Here is a 27,276-nt window from a genome sequence, read left to right on the forward strand (position 1 = left end):
CTTCTGGGGGTGGGGCGTGTCCCCACCGGGGCCGTTTTCGCTTTCCAAAGAGGGACAGTGCGGCGGGCTGCGAGCCTGGCTTCTCCCGCGTGCAGCAGCTCCTCCCGCGCCCCTCAGAGCCGGGCTGCCCCTGGGGCTCCTGGCTCCCCACTGGTTTGCCCCCGCCCCTCCGTTCCCTGCTGGGATCCTGACGCCGCCCGCGCTCTCAGGAGTGGCCCAACTCCGAGGGGGGAGCCTGGGCAGCAGCCAGGCGGGGAGCAGCCCACTTCCAAGGGGGAAGCCCTGTCAGCAGCCAGGCTGAGAGCAGGGTGGACTTTGTCAATTTTAGCAAAAAGAAAAGGAGTACTTGTGGCACCTTAGAGACGAACCAATTTATTTGAGCATGAGCTTTTGTGAGCTACAGCTCACTTCATCAGATGCATATCGTGGAAACTGCAGCAGACTTTATATATACACAGAGAACATGAAACAATACCTCCTCCCACCCCACTGTCCTGCTGGTAATAGCTTATCTAAAGTGATCATCACATGGGCCATTTCCAGCACAAATCCAGGTTTTCTCACCCTCCACCCCCCCACACAAATTCACTCTCCTGCTGGTGATAGCCCATCCAAAGTGACAACTCTTTACACAATGTGCATGACAATCAAGTTGGGCTATTTCCTGCACAAATCCAGGTTTTCTCACATCCCCCCCACCCCCATACACACACAAACTCACTCTCCTGCTGGGGGTGGGGGGGATGTGAGAAAACCTGGATTTGTGCAGGAAATAGCCCAACTTGATTGTCATGCACATTGTGTAGAGTTGTCACTTTGGATGGGCTATCACCAGCAGGAGAGTGAATTTGTGTGGAGGGTGAGAAAACCTGGATTTGTGCTGGAAATGGCCCACCTGATGATCACTTTAGATAAGCTATTACCAGCAGGACAGTGGGGTGGGAGGAGGTATTGTTTCATATTCTCTGTGTATATATAAAGTCTGCTGCAGTTTCCACGGTATGCATCCGATGAAGTGAGCTGTAGCTCACGAAAGCTCATGCTCAAATAAATTGGTTAGTCTCTAAGGTGCCACAAGTACTCCTTTTCTTTTTGCGAATACAGACTAACACAGCTGCTACTCTGAAACCTGTCAATTTTAGGTCTCTATGGAATTGGACAGGAAAGTCAAGAAAGAATAACAGCCGGTGTAAGTAACACAGTGTCTACATGGATGGTGAATCACCCTGATTACACTGACATAAGCCCTACACCTCTCACGGAGGTGGCGTTAGGTCAGTGTAAGTAGGGTATTTACATTGGCAGGACCAAGGCCGTAGTGTGTTCACGGATATAGGTCAAATTAAGCCGATTTATGTCAACCTAAGCTGTAGCTCACGAAAGGTTATGCGCAAATAAATTTGTTAGTCTCTAAGGTGCCATAAGTCCTCCTTTTGTAACTGCAGTGTAGACCACAGCGAGTGATAACTGCTCAGCCTGAGCAGCCCTTCCTCATGGAGCTGGGCCCAACACAGTCCCATTTTCTATTCCCTGCTGCCCCTCCCATCTGGGTGATGCAGCAGGTCCCTCAAAGGGAGGCAAAGCTTCCTACTAGATTGGGTCTGGTCCCCACATGCAATTTAGGCAGCTAAACACCTATCTTTCCCAATTTGTGAACCAGTCTGGGTCTTAGGAGGGAGATGATAGGTATCCGGATACCGATCATGAGGCAGCAGTGTGCATGCTAAGATGGTCAGCTACAGTGAGGCTACCATGTGCCTCTCCAGAGGTAAAATCCTACAGGGTTAGGTGGCAGCTCAGTGGGAGTTTTGTGGACCATAGTGGTGCCTAAAAATGAGAGTTAAGCACCTCAGTCCATTTGTGGATCCCACCCAATTCCCTAATTAGAGATCATTATTCCTTTGTTAATAAATTTGTTTTTTTTAAATGCAAAACATGTTTTGATAAACATACTTACTTAAGGGGGGTTTGTTTAACTAATGAAAAACAATTTAAAAATGCTGGTTTTGTGCATTTTTAATTGAATCCCAGTTTCCATCCACATGTGGCTTGACACAAATCACAAGTACAAAATCAATCATCTATTAAGTAAATGCAACCTTCACCATTACTAAAATAATAATAATGTAAAAATGAAGAATCTGAATAAATGTATGTTAATCTAAATAGCTGATTAAATACATTTGTATAGAAGAAGCAACATTTAGTTTAAAGGCTGTCTTTAGTTGCCATGTTACTGGAAACCTTGACTTCAGTTAAATCATATTTGAAATTATAAATTCATCAGCAACATTTTTAGTGCAGCAGTGAGAATGAAATTCTTCTCTGCAAGAGAGGTCTTATTTTGGCCTTAATCCACAAATGGTACATATATGAATAAGGATCCATTAAGTGGATCCCTTTTCAGGATTTGGGCCTATTTTTATAAAGCACTTCAGATGAAAGGTAATTAAGAAATATAAGGTTTATTAATAATATATAAGAATACGTACAAGGAAGTCTCTGCTATAGAAAACTTTCCTACCTATGAATGGAGAAATAAGGTAACTTGGCCCAACTGTTAATTTCTTAATCTGCCATCATAGTCTTCCAAAACAAGGTACACATAATGGACTGTCTTGTACAAATCCATTTGAAGTATTACATTTAATTAATTTTTAAAAATTTCTTTATCTGTTAACCACAACAAAAATATAGGCAGTGTAGAGAAAATGTGAGTCAACATTCTAAATAGTTTTTGTTTTCAATTTCAAAAAATATAAATACATAGTATAACAAATCTAGGAAAGCACTTTCTCTATTCCCATGTATTAAAGTAATATATTTTTCTTTATTTCCAGGATTCTCTTGACAGCTTCAGAAGCTGTCCACAGATATGTTCTTGTGATCATTTCTGATTACATTTCCTTCAGTTTTTTTGAGAACTTTACACTGGTTTTATACTATACTATGCTACGTATAGTTTGAAATTACTTGGTAATAGACTTGCGCTGAAATTCCTTCTGTGAGACAGGAATCCTGGTGGTGTGTGGTGTTCTCACTATTTGCCAAATCATTTGTGTTATCAGACAGTTACATTTTGTTCATGACTGTCTCACTATTGCCTTGTTTTCCCCACATCTGTTTGTAGCATCCACCTGTTGTCTTTCATCTTATACTTGTAAGCTCTTCAAGACGGGACTGCCTTGTTTGTATTTGTTTTTAAAGTGCCCTGCACAATAGAACCTTGATTCCTAATTAAAAGCCCTAAATGCTACAACAGTACAAATAATAGTTTGTTACCTTGAAAGCATTTAATATTTTTATCTCATGTGTCATCTGTCTACACCTAACCCAAAGCATAGATATTTAACCTTGTCCATTCTGCTTTAATAATCAAAAAAATTTTTACAAGAAGAGTATTTAAAGAAAACTCACTCCTATCTGTTTTTCCTCATGTTAATTATTGCAAATTGATCTTATCAAATCTTTCACATATTTCAGACCAGCTTGTGGTGGTCTCGCTCTCTCTGTGTCTCATATCATTTTATGAGAACTTGAGGTCTTGTTTAATCTTGAATCTTATAGGAACCCTTGAAACCCTCCCCTCCCCCAGTTTAACCCTTATCATTTATTTTTTAGTGTCCATGCTTTTTCCTTCTATGGAAATATTGTGTAAACGTTTCCTAGACAGGGATGAACATCTATGAGTCTAATTTCACTAATTACTCAGTTTAGATATATTTGATTTTCTATTCTCACTTGTCCCGTCTAATCAGGATTTCAGCTGTAATTGAATAACATGTTTAGGTAATACCAGCATGCCACTCAGCTAAGACAATTGCAAAGATTTGTATCAGATTCTTTGTCTAAAGACATGCCAAATAAAGCAAGTCCAGGAGATGATATGGGGAAGATAAAGGTGTTTTGGAAATGGAGAATGGGTATGACAAGGGCCATGAATCCAGAAAAGCATGATCCGTAGGGTACAGATGAGGAGTAGATCAGTCGTTTTTCTGCTGCACGTGGATAACTTAGAATGATGCATTGAAAATGTTGATTTAACTGAGTGTAATGATGCAGAACATATATACACACTTTCACTGCAAGAGCCATCCAATAATAGCTGGTACCCTACACCAAATTTAACATGAGAAGAACCACACACCTTCCATTCAACTGAACTCACTGAGCATACAGCAGTATCTGTTCCCAAAGTATTGTCTTGACACATCGTAAGAGTGTTCAAGCAGAAGAAGATACAAAATCACCAGAAACAGTGTTTGTGTGTGTTAAAGGGATGTGTTCATGCGTTTACGTAGGCCAATGGGCTGAAGCACCACAGCACTGTACACAACACAGCATGTATATGAGATCTGAGAGGAGCCTAGAAAAAAAGTTCCCACAGGTGCAGCTAAATATTGCATTCAGCAGATTAACACACAATCATTACACGTGCAAGTAAACACTACAAGATGTACATCAAGGATCATGACAGGAGGTCTGTGAGGAGATGATACAGTATACAGCACAATAAGAGCAATACACAATCCATGAGTAAGGTCACAAAAATATGTCCCATTCAAATAGAAAACACATGCTAAAGTGTTAGAGAGCAAGATGCTTCCCTACATATAAATTTAGAAGTGGTACATGGCTGGAATTTAGGGTCTTTATAATCCTGTTACATTTGATGTGCATACCACTGCAATTTGCATATTCTGTACTGCACTAGTCATTATTGGGGATATGAAGGTACTGTAAATAAAAGTTGTCTATGTAAATTATTTTAGTTATTTTGCATAACATTAAATCAGCTACATGTTTTGAAAAATTCAGGTACTTACTGATATTCAGGATTTAAAATGTAAAACCCACAATATTTAGGGTAAATTAGCTAGCTCCATACCATGTACTGCAAATATATATTGATTTAATTTCCTGGGTAATTCACAAGGTAAGGGATTCATGTAGCTACTGTGACAAAGCTCTGTCCTTGTCTCCATGGGTCCCATGTTTCCTGGTGGATTTCACTAGCCTCAGAGGCTCACTGTGACCCTTCACGTAACCCTTCTCTCTAGGGACAAAGGTCACAGTCTACTGAGCCATTTTCATCATAAGCCAGCAAGGGAGGTGAGGAGAAACTATCCTCCCTTGCACAGTCTCTGTTGTCTCCCAGTCTCAGTGATTAATTGGGGGGGAGGGGCAAAGGGGGGAGCCCAGGCCCACCCTCTACTCCAGGCTCCAGCCCAGGGACCCTAATAGTATCAGCTATGGTAGCTGACCTTTTAAAAACATGACACGTACAATTCCCTGGGCTACTTCCCCACAGTAGCCCCCACTTCCTCAAGCTCCACTTCACCCTTACCTCAGGACCTCCTTCCTTGTGCCTGATATGGTGTATACTGCTCAGTCTCTCCAACAGCACAACTTCCTCCCACAACTCCTGACATCCACACCCACCTGACTAACTGGGAGGCTTTTAACTAGTTTCAGTCAGCCCGTGATTGGCTTCACGTGTCCCAATCAACTTAGCAATCTCCCTGCCTTCTAGAAAGTTCTTAATTGACTTAGAGCAGCTGCCATTTAACTTATCCTGGTACCAGGAATTTTTGTAGCCTGGAGCTAATATATCGATCTCCCACTACTTTTCTATAGCCTTCTCACCTTGCCCTATCACATATCCTCCCCCTCCACTGTGCAACACCATAGAGTTGGGCAACTTGGGATGCCAGGCAGTATGCTCATGACAAACCATCAGTGTTGCCATGGTGGCATCCAGCCCTGTGCTGTATGCGGAACTGGAATAGTTGGAGGGATAAGAACCACCTGGTGACCCTTGCATTCTTTTCTTTATTCTGCTGCATCCCCTGGAGGGGTGCATGGTCCGGCACAAGAATAAATCGTTGGTCTAAGAGGTAATAACGCAGTGTCTCCATAGCCCATTTGACAGCAAGGCCTTCTCTCTCGACTACTGCATATTTCTGTTCTCTTGGGAGAAGCTTTCTGCTTAGGTAGAGGATTGAGTGTTCCTCTTCTCCCACCATTTGCAACAGAACCGCCCTCAACCCCACCTCGGAAGCATCTGTTTGTAAAATAAATTCCTTGTTAAAGTCCGGGGCTATGAGTACGGGGTCAATACAGAGGGCCGTCCGAAGGTCTGTGAATGCCCCCTCTGCTGCCTTGGTCCACTTTACCATGTCTGGACCTCGGGCCTTCACCAGGTCCGTTAGGGGGACTTGCCCTATTGGCAAAGTGGGGAGTAAAACGTCAGTAGTAGCCTACCACGCCTAGGAACACGTGTACCTGCTTCTTTCGGGTAGGCCGGGGCCAGTTTTGAATTGCCTCTAGCTTATTCATTTGGGGCTTCACTATGCCCCTTCCCACAATATATCCCAGGTACCTAGCCTCGGCTAGCCCTATGGTGCATTTAGTGGGATTAGCAGTGAGGCCAGCCCGCCTTAAGGTGTACAGTACTGCCTCAAACTTTCTCCAAGTGGGTTCCCCAGTCTGGCATATGGACGACGACATCTAGGTATGCTGCTGCATAACTAGTATGGGGGCGCAGCAGCTTATCCATGAGGTGCTGTGAGTGCTGGAATGTGGCCAGGGCCCCATGTAGCCCCAAAGGGCGGACTGTGTACTGGAATAGCCTGTCTGGGGTGGAGAACACGATCTTTTCTTTAGCTTCTTTAGTCAGAGGAATCTGCCGGTACCCTTTTGTCAGACCCAGTGTAGTCAAGAATTGGGCACGACCCAGTTGGTCAACCAGTTCATCGATGCGTGGTATGGGGTATGCATCAAACTGAGATATTTCATTCAGTCAGCGAAAGTCATTACAGAATCTTGTAGTACCGTCAGGTTTAGTCACTAGAACAATTGGACTGGACCACTGACTGTAAGATTCTTCAATAACCCCTAATTCTAACATTTTCTTTACTTTGGCCTTGATTTCTTCTTTTTTGGCTGCTGGGATTCGATAGGGTCTCAATGTTACCTTAGCTACGGGGATCGTATGGATATGGTGATAGGTCTCAGTCGTCCTCCCTGGTTTTGTAGCGAGCACATCTCAGTTGTGATGCCTCGATCTTCTGGATCGGCGTCAAGTCAGATGATATCCTCACTTGCTCATGTAAGTTATCCTCCTGGGGAAGGGTCTCCTGTATGACTAAGCATGCCTCTCAATCATGCCAAGGTTTTAGAAGATTGAGGTGGTAAATTTGCTCTGGTTTTTGGCGGCCTAGCTGCTGCACCTTATAGTTCACCTCTCCCACGGCTTTGATTACTTCATAGGGTCCCTGCCACTGGGCCAACAGTTTACTTTCTGCTGTGGGCACCAGTACCATCACCCGATCCCCTGGTTAGAACCGTCGAAGCTTCACTTGGTGGTTATAATGGGTTCGTTGGGTCTCCTGTACTTTTTCCAAGTGTTCCCGTACAATGGGCATAACTCGGGTTATCCGATCTCTCATCTGCAGTACATGCTCAACTATGTTCCTTTCAGGATTTGGCTCTTCTTCCCAGGCTTCTCTGGCTATATCCAATATGCCCTGGGGGTGGCGCCCATCTAGTAGTTTGAATGGAGAGAAACCCTTGGAGGCTTGCGGAACCTCCCAGATGGCAAACAAGAGGTAAGGCAAGAGGGTATCCCAATCTTTCCCATCCCGGCTCGCCACTTTCCTGATCATGGCCTTGAGGGTCCTATTGAACCTTTCCACAAGGCCATCTGTTTGCGGGTGGTATACAGAGGTCCGTAGGGCTTGTACATGGAGCAACGAACAGAGATCTTTCATCAACTTGGACACGAAAGGTGTCCCTTGATCAGTCAATATCTCCCTGGGTAGCCCAACACGGGCAAAGATCTGTACTAGCTCTTTAGCTATTGTCTTGGAAGCTGTGTTGCGTAGGGGAACAGCTTCCGGGTACCGGGTTGCACAGTCCAGTATAACAAGCACATGTTGGTGGCCCCAAGCGGTCTTCTCTAGGGGCCCTACCAGATCCATGGCTATCCATTCAAAAGGAACCTCTATTATTGGAAGAGGTATCAAAGGAGCCCACAAGTGTGGGCAAGGGCTATGTAACTGACACTCTGGACAAGAGGTGCAGTATCGCCGGACATCTTCATGTACTCCTGAAGAACCTCACCACAGAAGAACCTCCGCAGGATCTGTGTCTGGGTTTACTCTACCCCTAGGTGTCCTCCAAACAGGTGACTGTGGGCGAGACTCAGTATGGTTTTTTGATGTTTTCGTGGCACCAGAAGTTGTTGTATCTCTTGCTCCTGCATTTGCACCACACGGTACAGGTAATCTTTCTTCACTATAAAATAAGGTCCGGGACCCCAGACCTTTCCATCCATGGGTATCCCATCGATCTCGGCCACCTCTTTCCTGGCGTTATCATATTTAGGGTCCTCCACCTGGTCCTGCCCAAAAGGCTCTCTCCCGGAACTAATCTGCCCAAGCTCCCAGGGGCCAGCTTCTGCTTCTTCCAAGGGTTCGCCGCTGTCATGGCTGGGGGCAGCCTCTGGCTCACCTTCTGTGGTGGAAGTTTCTCTGTTGGCTGCTCGTGTCCATCTGTCTACTAGGGAGGTCTTCTGGCCCTGGGTCAGGATCCGGGTTCCCAAGGTCTTCATGGCCTTCCTCTTTTTTTTGTCTTCCGGGTCTTTCAGGGGGCTGAGAACAGATCCTGAGAAATCTCAGCAAACATTGGGGGTTGACGTTCCCCCGGTGACAAGTCGCTGTCCTCAGGGTCCCCACCTCCCTCCAGCCTCTCCATGGGGAGTAAATTATCAAACCCTGGATAGTCCCTCCCAATGACTACAGGATATGGGAGTTTAGGAACTACACCCAAGGTCACCTCAATGGGGTTCCCCTGAGCCTCTATCTCCACTGGGATGGTGGGGTAATGGCTCACGGCCCCATGCACGCACATCACTGCTACGCGTTTGGCTTGTAGCAGCTGACTACTTTTTACCAGCTTACCTGATATAGCATGATAGCACTCCCAGAGTCCACAAGCGCTGTAATCTCTGCTCCATTTATCCTCACTGGCCTGGTGTAATTATGCAGGGCTAATGCGATCCCCGCGAGGTGGATAAGGGAGCATGGGACCTCCCAATCCCCCAAGTTACATTGCATAAACTCCTCGGTGCTGGGACACTGTGCTGCTATGTGTCCCCACTCCCCACATGCATAACATCTATAATTGCTTTTAATCACTCCCCTATCCCAGGGGTTAGCGGCTTTAGTCCTGGGGTTCCCCACACTCAGGCCAATCCCTTCCTTCTGAGGTCACCGCTGGTTTTTGGCCCCCCCTTCTTCCACCTAGGACTCCCCGGGGATTTGGCTGCCCAACCTTCCAGGGTTGGGTGCTTGCTTCGAAAGGGGCCTTCCTTGGGTAGTCAGGTCAGTTCCCTGGCTGTCAGCCGTCTTTCTACCAGCATGATCGTCTCATCGTACGTGGGTGGATCGTTCTGGCCTACCCATTTGTGGAGATCTGGCAGCAGTCCCCGCATGTAATGGTCCATGACCAGGGTCTCCAAAATCTCCTCCAGGCTGCACACCTTGGGCTGTAACCACTTCTGCACCAGGTGTATGAGGTCGAATAGCTGAGACCTGGGGAGTTTGTTCTCCTGGTATTTCCATTCATGGAACCTCTGGGCCCTTACTGCTGCCATCACCCCTGATTGTGCTAGGATCTCTGCCTTCAGATGGGTATAGTCAGTGGCAGGCAAGTCAAAGTAGGCCTTCTGGGACTCTCCACACAAAAAAGGGGCAAGAATGCTGGCCCACTGCTCCTGGGGCCACGTCTCACTCTGAGCAGTCCTTTCAAATGAGCAGAGATATGCCTCTACGTCATCTTCTGACAGCATCTTTGGCAGACAACCAGTGGCCCTCAGGGTTCACGTCCTGTTAGACCCCTGGGCCTGGGTGATGAGCATCTTCAGCTGGTCCACCACCTCTCTCTTAAGAGGGCACAATCTTGGGTCACCTGGCTCATCAATAATTGATTGGTTTCCTGCTGTAGCCACATAGACTCCTGTTGCACCATTGCCTGAACCCAGGGCCTCCTGCTGGGCTGCTGTGGCTTGTACCAGAGCTCTTACCACATCCTCCATTGTGGTACAAAGCAAACAAACAAACCAAAACAAAAAAAATCCAAAACCCCAGTGCACTTTTTCTTAAGCCTCTTTCTTCCACCAAGCTGTGAACAAAATCCCCCTCCTAACACTGGTTGTGGCAAAGCTCTGTTCTTTGTCTCTGTGGGTCCTGCATTTTCTGGCAGATTTTGCTAGCCTCAGAGGCTCACTGTGACCCTCCACATAACCCTTCTCTCTCTAGAGACAAGGGTCACAGTCTACTGGGCCATTTTCATCATAAGCCAGCAAGGGAGATGAAGAGAAGCTATCCTCCCTTGCACAGTCTCTGTTGTCTCCCAGGCTCAGTGATTAATTGCGTGGGGCAGGTCCACCCTCTACTCCAGGCTCCAGCCCGGAGACCCTAATAGTATCAACTATGGTAGCTGACCTTTTAGAAACATGACCTGTACAATTCCCTGGGCTACTTCCCCCACAGCAGCCCCCCACTTCCTCAAGCTCCACTTCACCCTTACCTCAGGACCTCCTTCCTTGTGCCTGATATGATGTGTACTGCTCAGTCTCTCCAACAGCACAACTTCCTCCCACAGCTCCTGACATCCACACCCACCTGACTAACTGGGAGGCTTTTAACTAGTTTCAGCCAGTCCCTGATTGCCTTCAGGTGTCCCAATCAACCTAGCTCAACTTCTAGAAAGTTCTTAATTGGCCCTAAGTGTCTTAATTGACCTGGAGCAGCTGACATTTAACTTATCCTGGTACCAGGGATTTGTGTAGCCTGGAGCTAATATATCTTTCTCCCATTACTTTTCTATAGCCATCTGGCCTTGCCCCGTCACACTACACACTGATGAAATGTTGAAAAGACTGTCAATAATTATTGGAATCAAAGGGTTAATAAGTTTTTATCACAGAGTTTAAAATCAATTAGCATTCAATTTTGTGCTCATCACTGCAATTTCATTCTCATGAGGTATTGGCAATGCAAAGCAATAGAAGCAAATATGGCTCCTAATTGAAATGCTGTCATACCCTGAATTACCTCAGGTTTGACAAGAAGTGTTATGTTTTGTTTTTCAACAAGTTGACCACATTGCAAAAGTGAGCATTTATAAAAGCCAGTAATCTTATTCATCAACAAAATGCTCATAAGTGCAACTAGTCAAAGAGTATATGAGATAAAATAGCACACAGTAATGTGATACATAACATAAAAAGTAAAAAGAAAAGGAGTACTTGTGGCACCTTAGAGACTAACAAATTTATTTGAGCATAAGCTTTCGTGAGCTACAGCTCACTTCATTGGATGATGTAGCTCACGAAAGCTTATGCTCAAATAAATTTGTTAGTCTCCAAGGTGCCACAAGTACTCCTTTTCTTTTTGCGAATACAGACTAACACGGCTGCTACTCTGAAACCTATAAAAAGTAAACAAGTTTTTCCGCTGATGGAAATATACAAGCTTATTAAATGCAGTCAAAATTGCTTAGCATGATATAGATGCATACACAACAACAAACAGATCAGTAACTGATGGTATCTATTAAGCATAGTATAAAACATGCCACTTTCAATTCAATCAGATACAAGTATTTGGGAGCAATCTGTCGTAGTACTGTGAAACTATGGAGATGAAAAGGTAAAAATAGAAATAGTCTCCAGGATGCCAGTAAAAAGAAAAGTATTTTTCTTTTTAATCTGTCAAATGGGTTTCTGTGAGAGTAATGGATTCTGCCCTCTCCACAGGGCATCACACAAAAGAGAGTCACTTCTCTACAACTAACACTCACAAAATGAGTTGACATCAAATGTCAGCTGTTCAGAATAACAACTGGGCAGGCATAAGGATAACTTGAGCTAATCTCACAGTGAAGTGATATAACAGGTAAAGGGAAAATACCCTTTTCAGCTGGGGATAGCTCCAAATCCATATTCATAGGCTTTAAACAGCATTGCCAAGGAGCTGAATTAAGGAGGGGAACATATACCTTTTGAGTCTTGAAAGACTACTGAATTTCAGCCCTTAGAACACCCCGGCCATGCAGTGTGTGAGACAAGATACTAACATATATCCTCTAATTTTTAATATATGAGTAGGTGGAATGCCAAGAGACCACTTTGCAAATCTCTTTTACAGAGGCAGGCCCCTTTGGATCAAGACCCATGATCTGATGGGCTTTGACTAATAGGAAACAAAGGATGCTTTCAATAAAGTGTGCTTGAAGAAGAGCTCAGTAAATCCATTGGGAAATCAAGGCTTTGGAAGCTGCTTTCCAATTTTTTGCTGCTCCAAAACACACTAAATGCCAATCAGTAAGTCTAAATATTCCTGTTCTTTCCAGTTAAAATTTAAGGCTAACCACACTGAGTGCATGCAGGATTGCTTTCTTGTCACATTTTAGGTTACGGATGAAGGGAGGGATGCCTCTTGATCAATGTAAAAGGTGCATTTCTCAGCAGGCCCAGGATAAGGCATAGATAATATAGGCCAGTGCCTACGGCCTCAGTTTCTGGAGTCATGTGATTATGTCAAGAATCTTAGCTTTCATTTTTTAAAAAACAGGTAAGTTCTCTAGCCCTTGTGGTTGTGAAGAAATGCTTGAAAACATGAGTGTAGCAAGCCTGAAACAATCACTGTGGGAAATGTGAACTGCCCCGGGCATCCTAATAGAACATCAACCACACCAAAAGTGGTTGGAGGTTGGGGGCAGATGCCAATGCCTTCCCAACAGAGCACTGTGTAGCAGGAGAAGAAAAATGCAATGTGCCTGACCCACCTACCCCAGCAGAAATACCTTGGCTGTTGGGTAAGTTCTAGCAGGGGGCTCTCTTGTTGCTGCTCTTCAGTCTCCAGAGTAGGGAAGAAAAGACCAATGTTTCTTCCTCAGCTACTCAAGTGTGTGTGTGGAGGAGGGGGGGGGGGACTTCTGCCATTTCCAGAGGAAGTAGGGGCCCGCACCTCTCCCCATGCCTTGCCAGGAGGGGATCCCACTGCCAATCTAAGAGGGAGGATAGGATCACAGGGACAGAACCATGGGAAGAGGGGGCACAGGGCCGGCTCCAGGCACCAGCGTTCCAAGCAGGTGCTTGGGGCGTCAGTTAGAAAGGGGCGGCAGTTCCTGCGACCACAGCGGCAATTCGGTGGCAGCGTCTCTGTTCCGCCCGCCGTGGCAGCAATTCGGCGGCAGCTTCTTCATTTTGCCATTCGCGGTGGCAGTTTTTTTCACTGCTTGGGGCGATCAAAACTGTAGAGCCGGCCCTGAGGGGGCATGTCATTGTGTGCTAAGGCGCCAGAGTATCTTAATGGTGCCCTAATTGTTAGAACCCTGTTGTCAGTGTGAAAGGTAAATGAGTAGAAATTTGCAAGACAAGGCTATGATGTCTTTTATCTTGCTGATCAGCATGAATATGCCACCTTAATTAAAGAAAGCCTCTGGGAATAGTGAACATATGTGAAAAGGAAGGAGTGGCACAACGTTTTGGGTACCAAAATGAGAGTGTCACTTAGCTACTTATAAAATGCAAGACTGTACCAAGTTCCCACATGGGAGACCATCAATAGATACTGTAATATCCCTAAATGCAGAAGCTTTACCCTTTAGGCATCAAAAATCCTCTTAGCTACACCAGAGAAAATTAAGAAAATCCGGTATTTGATAAGAAAAGGAGAAGTCAGAAAGGTCTCTCCTTATGTGGCATTCATCCTCTACAGTCCATTTGGTGGAATATCAGTGTATCAGAGTTATTTTCTAATTTACTTTCTAGCATTCATAATTCCAACACATCCTAGTCAGCCATACGGAAGGCTATTTCTTCCCCACACCCCAAATTAAGTTCTTAGGATGTAAAGTATAATTAGTGTGTGATAAATGAAGGAGGGTGGGGGGGTAGCTCCCTTTTATGGACACCCAGCCAGCCAGTTAGCTATAAAACCCCTGTTAGAAGCTGTTCTCTACTTGCTTTACCTGTAAAGGGCTAACAAGCCCACAGGTAAAAGGAAAGGAGTGGGCACCTGACCAAAAGAGCCAATGGGAGGGCTAGAACTTTTTAAAATTGGGAAAAAACTTCCCTTTGTCTGTGTGGTTCTCCAGGAAAGAGGGGAACAGGGAGCAGTTATGCTTTGAGAAGCTGAAAGCCAGGTATGAGAAATCATCAGATCATACCTAAAGATTGCTTATCTGAAACCCCAAATATGTAAGTAATCAGGGAATGTCTAAGAAGATGCAATTAGGATTATTTCTTATTGGCTAGTGAACTCCTCTGTGCTAACCCCAGATGCTTATGTTTGCTTGTAACCTTTAAGCTGAACCTCAAGAGAGCTATTTTGGCTGCTTAGTTTTTGGAAGTGCTCTTTTTAAATCTAGCAAAAGCCTAAGTTCCAGATGTATTTTCTTTTTCTGTTTTTAAGAAAATTTACCTTTTTTCAGAACAGGATTGGATATTTTTGGTGTCCGAAGAGGTTTGTGTATATGTTTAATTAGCTGTGGGCAACAGCTAATTTCCTTTGTTTTCTTTCTCAGCTCTTCCCCGGAGGGGGCTGGTGGTGAAAGGGCTTGAGGGTACCTCACAGGAGGGAATTCCCAAGTGCACCTTCCTGGGTTCCAAAAAGGGGGGTGGGTTGCATTTGGGTGGTGGCAGCATTTACCAAGCCAAGGTCAGAGAAAAGCTGTAACCTTGGGAGTTTAATACAAGCCTGGAGTGGCAAGTATTAATTTTTAAAATCCTTGCAGGCCCCCACCTTCTGCACTCGAAGTGCCAGAGTGGGGAATCAACCTTGACATAGTGGCTTTACATGAGCTAACCAGTTTGGTTTAGAACTGGTTAGAATTCCTTGGGTGTGCCTAATGAGCGTTGTCATATTCTTCTGGATTTGTGATTTCAAAATAGTTCAAACATATTTATAGGCTGCATCATTTTAACAAACTGCATATTGAAGAGAATATTTGCCCTGTAAACATTATTGATTAGAAGAGTTTTATTGCTTATGAATCTTCTTTTGCATAGTAATGTGACATTTTAAAGTGTGTTTTCATCCTTGTGTTATTGGATTAATCTTTCAAGAAGGTTCTAAATTTTACAGATGGCTTTTACAGATTTTTACAGTTAGTGGTTTAGTGTAAAACATTTTCAGTTCTTTATTAATTATTAATTATTATTTTATTTTGATTTAATGGCTATCCTTGCCACTGCCCCCACCCCCCAGAAAAAAATCAAACCTCTAAAATTAACTTATAGTAGGTTCAGTCTGAATAGTTTGTGTAGATCTGTTTACTGTTACAAATAGAGATGGGGGAGACAAAAGAATGCAGTCTCTTCCATGGGCCTGTTAAAAATAATAAACTAAAAAAACAATTTATTGCCTTTACTCTACTTCTGGATTTTAGAGTCATTGATATAAGTAATATATAGGGCAGTCCTGAGACTCTATTACTGCTGGAGAATGGTGAAAGGAAAACAAATAAAAAAGCCTAGCAGGATTATGAATAATCCTAGAGATAGGGAAGATATAGAATTAAGGTTTTTTTGGAGCTCCTTAACCAGACATTTGAGCATTTAAGGAGCTGAATGCTACTTGCTAACATTTTACTTCCATTTCAGTATGAACTTGGACACCCAAAACTATACTGCAATTTAATTAAAATAGAAATAATTTTTGCTTTTCCTTATCCTTTCCTTTGTAAAAACTTGCCTGCTTTAAATAAGGTGTTGCTCTCGTAACAGTTTGGTGATTACCAATTATGTGTTAGCATTACAGTAAGAAGGCTGTGGGAAAGAGTACTGTTATTACATATGGGGAAACTGAGGTAGACAAGTCAATTTATTTGCTCAGCGCTATAGGAAATTCATTTTCAGATCCTGAATTAGAATGCTAGTGTTCCTGGCTTCTAAACCACAAAACCATCTCTGTCGGTCACATCCCAATTCTTTTAGCCACTAAATAAATACATGTCAAACTTTTTAAAACTATTTGGGGACTTATTACACAAAGCCTTGGCATTGCACTTACCTTTCCTTATCCTCTCAAGCAGTAGGATAAGAAAAAGATGTACAACAAAGTGTTGTTGATGACATCTGTAAACTGGCTAGCATTAACCTAAGCTATAGAACCAAATTCTACCTTTACATACAGGTATCCAATCTCAAGTGATGTCAATGGGAATTATGTCTCTAAAGAAAAAATTGTCTCTTTGATTTTTAAAAGCATCTTTTCCAGATCAGATGTAACTAATTTTATTGCACACCAATGTCATCACAGTTACTGACTGTACAATTGGAAAGCAGATGTTCCAGAAGTTAATAGGAAGGGGGAAAAGGAGGAATGGAATAGGAGATCAGTCCTGCAAGTGTGGCTAGATAGAATCTCAATAAATATTTTTTTTAAAAGTTAATAATTCTACCCCATTCAGCTGCAGAGTGCATTAATTATTGAAGTGGCAGCACCATAGACTGCCCAGAAGCTGAAGAGATTGAGGGCCAACCAGTTAAAAATATTTTGGTAAGGAGATCTCTGGTTTGCTGCACAGAATCTGCACCAACAAAATGAAAACATCTTCTACATTCTGAGTGTCATTTTACTGTGCAATATGGATGTTGCTATTTTAAATTTCCATGTAGAAGGGATGCCTCTGTCAGTGTACCTACTGATTGTTGTAATTACCTGTCCTTCAGCAAGAGCAAATATTTCTAATGGGTTATTGTTCTTTTGAGCATCATTGCTGTCACCGGTGGGCAAGGTCCAGAGCTGTATCATGAAGATACCAGAGGTCTGCTCAGTGATGCATCCTGTTTTAATTTAATCTACAGATCTATCTACTTTAGGTATTTCTAAAATGCCTGTCACTATGGTTCCCAATATCCAAGATTAAGAAGTGTCAGAGTCTATAGAGAAAATGATGTTCTTTCCTTCTTTCCAATGAACAGGAGTGTGTGATTTTTAAATGGTAAGGTTTTATGTTATTTTGGTGGTGGTGGGTTTTTTTGGGAACATCATGTATAGACACTATTCTTTGGGCCCTATTACAGGTGCTATTCTTTCTTTAAAAGGTGTAGACATAAATACAGTCAGACTTGATATCAATTTGACATCTACTGGCAAGAAGTTCCATAGCCATTGTCCTGCCACTTAGGGCTTGTCTACATGGAGTAATGAGCTCTACGGGGTGCGATCTCTAAAGTGCACAAACATGTTGTGTGTTAATTGGTCCACCTTGCTGGTGTTCTTTAACATAGTGATATTTGAAGTAGTACTATATTAAAGTACAGTAGGGAGCCTTTAATACACACCAGCAGGTTCTACACAGACCAATTAATGCACGTTAGTGTGCTTTAGAAATCACACCCCATAAAGTGCATTATCCGACCATGCCCATAGACCCCGATAGTCTAAGCTTGGACTTTCAATCTGAATTGTCCTGTGAACTGTATTTGTCTTGCAGGGTGAGACAGGCCCACAGGTAATCAATCATAATCCATTTAAGATCTTTATTAATTAAGGCCAGAACTTTGAAATCTGCCCTGAAGAGAAAGGGGAACCAGCGGAGTTTGTGAAGCACACGTGTAATGTGTTGGCACCTGCTTTTGTTTCATATGAAGTATGCTACTACACCTCTACCATGATATAACGTGACCCAATATAACACGAATTCAGATATAACGCGGTAAAGCAGCGCTCCGGGGGGAAAGAGGGGCGGGTGGATCAAAACAAGTTCAATATAACGTGGTTTCACCTATAACACGGTAAGATTTTTTGGCTCCCGAGGACAGCGTTATATCGGGGTAGAGGTGTATATGCTATTCCAACTTCAACTTTTGTGTGGGGGGTTGTTCAACATCGGGTAGAGAGAATTGCAGTAGTCTAAACCAGTGGTTCTCAACCAGGGGTACATGTCCCTGGGGGTACTCGGAGGTCTTCCAGGGGATACTCATCTAGATATTTGCCTAGTTTTACAACAGGCTACATAAAAAGCACTACCGAAGTCAGACAATGACTTGTTTGTGCTGCTCTATATACTATACGCTGAAATGTAAGTGCAATATTTATATTCCAATTGATTTATTTTATAATTATATGATAAAAATGAGAAAGTAAGCAATTTTTCAGTAATAGTGACCTGTGACACTTTTGTATTTTTATGTCTGATTTTGTAAGCAAGTAGTTTTTAAGTGAGGTGAAACTTGGGGTATGCAAGACAAACCAGATTCCTGAAAGGGATACAGTAGTCTGGAAAGGTTGAGAGCCACTGGTCTAAGATGTACATCAAAGTTTGTATGACAATGTCTAGGTCCTTATCTGAGAAAAAGTGATGCAATTTCCTCGTGAAAGATGTAAAAACATTACTTTCTGCTGTTGCAAACTCTATGTTCAGATCCCACAGTTTTGCATCACCTAGTTGTGTCAGGCTATAGTAAGTGGAAGAGCCTATGGAACAGACATCCATGGCTCCACAGGCACTTGGCCTCTCAAAGAATCCATTGTTGGGAGTGTACAATACTCTCCCCGCAGAAATTCCAAGCACAATCCAGAATGGTTCTATACCAGTTGTGTTTGGCCAAACTGGGGAGAATGCAGAGAAGGAGAAGTGTAGAAACCTCAATTTTAGTCATGAGTGTAACATCTTCATGGGGAAGGTGATAAACAAAACGAGTACTCTGGTCTGCGCAGGTTTGAGCAGTGTCTCACAATATGTGAAGAGAGCCATTTGGAGAGCTCGCTTGCCAGCTATGAATGCTACAGGAAGGACTTCTATCAGTCAGTGAGATACAACATAAATGATGCCATAAAGAAATGGACTGGGAACCATTACAAAGCCATACATGCCACAGATGGTGGCCCATGGCAGCAATTTCTCCTGATCCACTGGGAACAGCTACCTTAATTTAGTTGGTAGCAGTGAAGGGAAAGGACAAAGGAACTGAGGTTCGTTCATATGGAGTAGCCAATGACAAGAGGCCAGTCATTTTTTACATGGAAGTCTATAATTGTTGGGTTGGTTGATGGTAGTTAGTTCAGAGAGAGCCATCCTTGGTGACTGCATACTCATACAATTATTAACACCCTACCTACTCGACACCCGTGGTGCAGAAAATTGTTAACAGCATTTTTGCTTGTTGGTCCCAGGAGCATTTCTCCCCAAACTATATTGTGCTTACTCTCTCTCTCTCTGTGTGACCCTCCTATGTCTGTATTGGAAAAACAACATAAACTAACTAATCAGTGTCTGACTATCATGACAGTTGAAGGCTTTGTAATGTAAGGTATGAATAAAGGCACACAGTCCCTGACATAAATATAAAGGGAAGGGTAACCACCTTTCTGTATACAGAACTATAAAATCCTCATGGCAAGAGGCAAAACCCTTTCACTTGTAAAGGGTTAAGAAGCTAAGATAACCTCGCTGGCACCTGACCAAAATGACCAATGAGGAGACAAGATACTTTCAAAGCTGGAGGCGGGGGGGGGGGGAACAAAGGGTCTGTCTGTCTGTGTGATGCTTTTGCTGGGAACAGAACAGGAATGGAGTATTAGAACTTGTTAGTAAGTAATCTAGCTAGAAATGTGTTAGATTTCCTTTTGTTTAAATGGCTGGTAAATAAGCTGTGCTGAATGGAATGTATATTCCTGTTTTTGTGTCTTTTTGTAACTTAAGGTTTTGCCTAGAGGGATTCTCTATGTTTTGAATTTGATTACCCTGTAAGGTATTTACCATCCTTATTTTACAGAGGTGATTCTTTTACTTTAATTAAAATTCTTCTTTTAAGATCCTGATTGCTTTTTCATTGTTCTTAAGATCCAAGGGTTTGGGTCTGTGTTCACCTATGCAAATCGGTGAGGATTTTTATCAATCCTTCCACAGGAAAGGGGGTGTAGGGCTTGGGGGGATATTTTGGGGGGAAGACATCTCCAAGTGGGCTCCTTCCCTGTTCTTTGTTTAACACACACTTGGTGGTGGCAGCATAGGGTTCAAGGACAAGGCAAAGTTTGTACCTTGAGGAAGTTTTTAACCTAAGCTAGTAAGAATAAGCTTAGGGGGTCTTTCATGCAGGTCCCCACATCTATACCCTAGAGTTCAGAGTGGGGAAGGAACCTTGACAATCCCACAGCAGTGATGTAGCGCACACACCTGTCATTCTGCAAAGCTTCTGGGTATGGTAATGTCCTTATTCTCTGTCACTTTGCACAGAATATTTTGGTGGCATTAAAGGGTGGTCCTTTGATCACTGTTGCTGATGTGGTACTTTGACCCTTTGGCACATACACAGCAAGCATGCCTGTTTTATGGCACCACTGAGACTCAAGGACTTTGAATCTTGTACGGAAGTTGTGTCCCAGTTTACAGCCCAAGAGATACCACCATCTGAGACACAGACATAGAAAAAAATGCACTGAATGGCCACAAGAAGGTTTCATGTAATCTGTATATTAATTTTTTTAAATACATGGGCCTCACAGAGGAAGTGGGTCTATAAGAAGTATTTGAATGAAAAGAGTGGGGAAGTCAACCACAATCCCAGACCTGTGCATGACACTTGGCATTATGGTGGCCCATGCAGAATATAGGTGTTTATTTTGTGCAGTACAGATACAGGTTTCAAGCCCACAAAGGAATCCAGCTTTCTCATCTACCCGCTTGCAAATATATCATTTCAACAGGCTTTTACACTCAACCATTTGTTAAGCCAGGGGTGGTTGATTTTGAGGAGGGCTTGTCAAGAGACAGCAAAATAAATGTTACAACCATGAACACAACATGCATTGGTGTCAGGACATATTGAAATCAGTGGGAGCTCCATTGTCTCTGAAAAATCAGGCTAATTATTTGGGTACCTAAATATGGATTTAGGCAATTAAATTTAAATATTCAAGTTTGAAAAACCATGGCCTTCGGATTTCATTACTGTGGCCAAGAGCCCATCCACATAAGAAAGTTTCCCATACTGGGGAATGTCGTTTAGTGCAATAGTCACATGGTATAACACAATTTGGTTCCTGTAATATAGTCACTATGCTTCTATTAATTAAATATATCTTTAAAGTAATTCACCAGCCAAAGTTACTGAAGAGGAAAGTATTGTCACACCTTCTTTTCTTTAGGTCTTCTGTGCCTGAAATGGAAACATAAATGACACATTATGACATGATCAGAGATTTTCATTTTGTTGCTTGTACGTGAGGTCACATTATGTGGGACATTTGGGAGGATCAAATCAGTAATCTATGAGTGCATATGATCCATGTCTGAAGGAATAAAATCCATGTTCCCTGCTATTTCGATTTAATTCCCTCCAGACACAGATCAGGTCAAGCTAATTAATCCCTATTTTAATTGCTTTTCTCTCAGAGTAAATTGTCTGTGTTACACAGCTAGATTTAGCCAATGGAGGAGAGGCGGTCAGTTATAATCTTGTATTGCTGGTAATCTCAGATATGAGTTGCAAGTAAACCAAATGCTTTTGAGCATTCTGAAGAGGGAGGATGGCTTCTAAGAGATATAAATATTAAAGATATCCCAAAGGAATGGCTTGAAGGATCCTTTCTGTCCAGAGTGGTTTGATTCTAAAAATCCTACCATCTTGTGGATGATTATTGCAATACACTGTTTTGTTTTTTTTTCCAGAGAAAGTTTAAGCAAAGATTTCCCTCACTCAGTCTCTCAAGTTTATGATGGTTGGCCTATGATTGGTGACTTTCCTACAAGAGGGCAATATCTGTTTTGGTTAGATTGCATGATCTTCAGGGCAGGTACTCTGTCTGCCACAGTTTTGGGAAACAGCACATTTTGGGGGCATTGCTGGAGCCCTAAATGATAATAATCAAGAACTGTTTAACATAATAGATCATGACATGTTTTCTTAAAATAACTATGTTTTAGCAGATATACCTGTTTTGGAAGTGGTAAACTGATACAAATTGGACCATAAATTGAACTTTCTTACCTCTTCCTCTTCTTTTAATTGCCAGGCAAAGTTTAAACTCAGACTGATTTCTCTCTCATTTGGAACCAACTCTAGCAAAGTTTACATTGAACAATGATCATTTTAATAAACACTCCTAAGTGCATTTTTCCCACTGCCAGTTTTGCCTCTAAATATTCACACAACAAGCCTGGTATTTGTCCTTTGCTGCAGATAACTTCGTCTCTGCTCTGTAGGTGCTCTGACAAAATTGTCTGTCAAACTTTTGCTATTGACTTTTGGCCAATTGGTGTGATCCTAACGGTATGGATATCATCTAACAAATTACGTGTGCTACTGTAATATAAATGATTGATAAATACACACAAGAAACTACATAAAAAATGTTAAGATTGCATGTTAAGTATTCAAAAGTTAGGAAATGTCAGAATTTACGTTTCTCCATGCAACCTTAATTTGAACAAATAATAAAAACAAATAATAAATAACAATAATTGTGAGTATGCATTGTAATATAGCCTGTATTGCAAGATCACATACCGTTTTTTCCACAACATATTTTTCCCTAAACCCATTCTCAATAATGGGTGAATTATTCTTGCTGAAGCTTAAAAAAAATATTCACCTGGAGGCAGACTCCTGGTATGGAAAGTTTCAACCTGAGCATTTAAGATTTGGCAAAGTTAAAAGTAACAGAAAACCAGCTCTTATAATGGAGAGTGTTGGTCAACTTTAACTATAGATGGTGCTACCAACTATGCCTTTACTGACAGTGTGTCTTGCTTCAATGCCAATCTGTTATTTGAAATATGATTGATGGGTACACACTCTGTGACCTATGTTACTTCTGATAAGGCCGTGCCCTTTCCATCACATTCCTGGAGGGTCAGATTCCTGCTTTCATTGCTCTCTGCTCTCCTTGGTGTCTGTTTTGGTACCCTACTGTGCAATAATGGTTAAAGACTTTGGTTCTTGATTGGTATGTGGTTCCATTTCTTTTCATGTCCATAGTGCTTGTCCATGTAACTCCTTACACAGTCCTACTGGCCCTCTCTTACTCCTTTGGAAGGGAGGAACACAGCATATGTCTTTGTTTGCTTGAAGACTTCACCCCAGCTGACATATTCTTTCTAGTGACTAGCTGACAAAGTAGCCATGAACTACATATGTGCAGCTCATGGGCCTTCCCTGGTTCATATTTCTCCTACCAGTGATTCAGTTTTGGCTGACTGTTTTCCTTCCACTGTAACCTGCATTGTATCTGTGTGTTCCAATTTTTGACAAGGTCAGGATCCACTCAGCTAAACAGAAATTCACCAGGAGTCCCAGATTAATCAGTGAAAACTGTCTCTGGTGTTTTAGGTTTATTCACAAGGTTTGGGTTCCTCATTTCCCCCACCAGGTGGAACCAAAACAACACCAACCAACAGTCTCTAGCCATATTTGGTTCACAAAGTGTAACATTGTTTGTTTAAATTCTAAGCAAGCAATACAAACCCAAAGCAATACAATATATACAAAGCAACTTATGTCTCCAGAGTTCCCTGTCCTCATTTACAAACAACCAGTTTGTCTTTTTTCCTTGAAAGCAGTCCACCTCCTTTATGAGGCTCTGAGCCCAACTATGCTCATCTGCCCCTACTTAAGTTCAGGTAGGAAGCTGAGATTTTATTCCAAAATTGCTATGCTGCTGTGCCTCCCCTTAGGGGTATGAGGCCTGGGTATGTGTTGTTTTTTCCAAAAATTAGAACAAACCTTCTGTAGTTTACACTCCCTTTAGGCAACTCTTAATCCACTGATTATTAACACAGAATCCTGTACCTGCTCTTTTCTAGCTAATGTAGTATATAGTGTTTGTGCATGCTATTGTAAAGAAATCATTACAGTGCTACCTTAGAAGTCTTAACCTCAGTGGAAGGGTATAAGAAACTTTCATTAAAATGCTGCCAAGTCTCTTGATCCCAATACAATTTCAGTGGGACCATGATGATTATGTAGGATGTGTGATTCGAGCAGTTGTGGATCCACTAAGAATGTCGTGAAAAGCAAAAATACTATGCAGCCTATTTTTCAAACATTAACTTGAGTCTCTTAATAGCGTTTTTCAAAATAATGTCACAGCTTTGCCTGCAAACAGTCCCAGGAGTTTGTTCAAGGTTTCTTCTAGAAACAGTCATAGATTATTTGGTAAAACACCATACCCCTTTTAATAGTGGAGAGAGCACTGCACTGGGACTCAAAAGACCTGGGTTCTGTTCCTACTCTGCCACTAGCTTGCTGAGTGACCTTGGGCAATTCACTTCACTTCTCTGTGCCTCAGCTCCCCCATCTGTAAAACAGAGAGGATACTTACTTCATTTGGAAAGCACGTTGAGATCTATAGATGAAAAGCCCTTCTTACTTTTATTATGAATCTATTTGAAATATTCCTTTTATTACTGATTATTTTAATATACATGTATATACAACATAAAGAGAAAACAATTACAATGGAAACAAATACGCTTCAAATATTAACTACAATTTGAGGACTTCAATAGCACAGATATAGGTGTGAGGTCTTTTTTAGGAGTGGTGGGTGAAATTCTGTGGCCTGCATTGTGCAGGAGGTCAGACTAGATGATCATAATGGTCCCTTCTGGCCTAAATATCTATGAATTAACCATGCTGTTCTTTTCTTCCCTAGATATAAATCTCTGTTTTACATTCATAGTGTCCTAGGGCCAGAAGGGATCATCTACTTTGACCTCCTGTATATTAAAGGCCACCAACAGCACCCAGCACCTGCACACTAAACCCAACAACCAAAAGTAGACCAAAGAATTACAAGCACACAGGAGATGATACTATTATGTGCCACAGGCAAAGAATAGGCAGGACTGAGGCGCACCAATGCCTGAGGCCTCTGCAATGGCAGGAAAATGTTTAAATGAGATATAGCCAAATAATATGGGCCAGCAACCCACAGTCACACATTAGACAGCAAAGGGAAACCACCCCTTAAGGTCTCTGTCAATTTGACCTGGGGGAAAATTCCTTCCCAACCTCTCATAAGGTGATCAATTAGACCCTGAGCATGTGGGCAAGAACCAGCCAGGTAAACAGTTGAGACAGAGAATGCTCAGTGCTGCCTCAGACTGGGTGGGGAGACTTTCCCAGTCCTCCCCACCCAGTGTCCCATCTCCAGCTGTGGCCATCCCTGGTGCTCATAGGAAAGAGACCAAGCTCCCTGCCCCCCACCAAAAAAACCCAAAACAGAATAAATTTTTATAGTGGGGGGGAGGGGGGAATCTCCTCCCAACTCTTGCAAGTAGCTGGTTGAAGCCTTGAAGCATTCAAGTTCTTCTGGGGTTTATATTCACTTTCTCCTTTATATGCTTACAAACTGATGTATGTGATCATTTGTCATTTAATTTCCTCAAATGTAGAGGCTGGTATGGATCACACATCTACAAATCACAGAAAGAAATACATTCTCAGCGAGCCAAAAGGGGTAGACACTAAGGGGGTAGCACAAGGAAAAGAATCCAGCAGAAAAGTCTTCATCACCAATTTAATTGAAGTTGTTAATGGTTGTATTAGGCTTTGCTGGAGCCCTAGGCATGGTTAACACTATGAACCAAAGGCAGTGAACCAGAGGTATGTGCAAGGGGGGGCGAGCAGGGACACAGGCATCCCAATCAGAGGGGGCACAGAACTCCTCTGGGACTGTGGTGGGAAGAGCAAACTCCTCTGGCCCCAGACCAAGGCAGCAGATGACAGTTCCTCTGACCATGGAGCTGTGGGGTGAGATCCATCTCCTGTGGCTGCTGGGGAAGGGATGGGGGGAAAGTCAGCTTCTCCACTTCAGGGGAACAGAAAGTGCACCCCCAAAAGTGGCCAAATTTTTATTCTTCTGCATGCCCTGAGTGAACCAAAATAGGCCTTGTCAGAATAGTAACATCCAGATATTGGCTAACCACAAAATTCCTGATAGGAGAGGATGGTACAAGAACACACAACCCCTCGCAAAGATAAGGATGGGATGACAGGATAAGGGATGAGGCTATTTTTTGAGAACTATGAGGTACAAGATGGTAACAACATCTGGAGTGTAATATGTAACTTGTTTGTATCAATGTATAAAAGAAGTAATTTTTGTATTGGCCTAGGGGACAACATCATATTATGCTGATTGAGCTGGTATCTTGTCACAGGCATACATGTATTAGTGTAGCTTCTATGGCGCGCTAGGACCATGCTTTGACAACAATAAACATGGTCGAGTACCTTTGCCACTGAACTGAGCCTGAGGTCTTTCTCTAGGAGTAACATCAAGGTCTGCTGAATCAACAAGCTGCAAACTACGCTGGTGCAGATAACATGAACAGCAGAGGAGCAACACAAGGCACACAGCAGCACTAACAACAGGTGGTTCCTCTGCAATTTTTAGCCCCACAGCCCAAGCCCTGCCAGCCTGAGATGGCTGACCCAGGCCAACGGCAGCCGTGCCGCGGGCCTTTTATCACAGTGTAGATGTACATTAAGAGGCTTGCTAAGCATCGCTAGTCAATCATCTAATTTTTGTTCCATAACTTCCCCTATCCTTTGTGTATACGTCTGCCTTGCTTTATAAGATCTTTGGGGCAGGAACCCGTATCTTCTACTTGTGTGTTCAAAGTCTATCAAACTGTTTGTGCTCTGTAGATATCCATAAGTGTGAAGTTATTAGTTTGGGTATTTCTGCAATAATTTTTTGACCCTTAGCATATACCCAGTTAGCTGGCATATCCTGGGAATAAATAATAATAATTTAGTGTGCACTTTATATGATAAATCAATAATTCAGTAAATAATTATTTAATAGCAGTATTAAACTATATAACTATTAAATAATTAAATTACCCTATTTTCTATGGTGACATATTTTCATAATGCTCCATTTATAAAATTACAATTTTGCCTGTAAATGTAAGTAATTAAGCTTACTTTTCACTATTGAATTATTCCTTAATATGATGAATTGAATCATTTGAAAAACCTACAGAATAACTGCTCTGATAATCATAACTGATTCTCTGTGCTAACAAAGAACAATATTGAATATAGTATAATGTAGCAGCTTTATAACCAAAACAATCCATTTCTGCCATCGCTCTCTCTTGTTCTCACTAGAGCAAATAGAAATGTTTTTAATTAAAAATTTTCAAAAACAGATATTTTTACCAAACATTTTCATTTTGAAAATTTCCCTGTTTTGCCCTTTGCCCCCACAAAAAACTGAAAATTTAAAATGTCTGTTTTTG

General features: G+C 42.4%; 1 protein-coding gene across 1 annotated transcript in view; it reads left to right on the forward strand.

Moving 5' to 3' along the window:
* Positions 1-14,219: 14,219 nt before the first annotated feature.
* Positions 14,220-27,276, forward strand: part of YIPF7 (Yip1 domain family member 7) — a gene marked incomplete at both ends in the record, with an annotated part of 37,203 nt that continues 24,146 nt past the window's right edge. The window contains one exon of the mRNA XM_084626950.1: positions 14,220-14,272. Within this exon, the coding sequence (XP_084483076.1) occupies positions 14,220-14,272 (53 nt within the window). The remainder of the gene's footprint in view (positions 14,273-27,276) is intronic.

Source organism: Lepidochelys olivacea, assembly GCF_965140295.1.
Source record: "Lepidochelys olivacea isolate rLepOli2 genome assembly, chromosome: 4".
Classification (NCBI taxonomy): domain Eukaryota; kingdom Metazoa; phylum Chordata; order Testudines; family Cheloniidae; genus Lepidochelys; species Lepidochelys olivacea.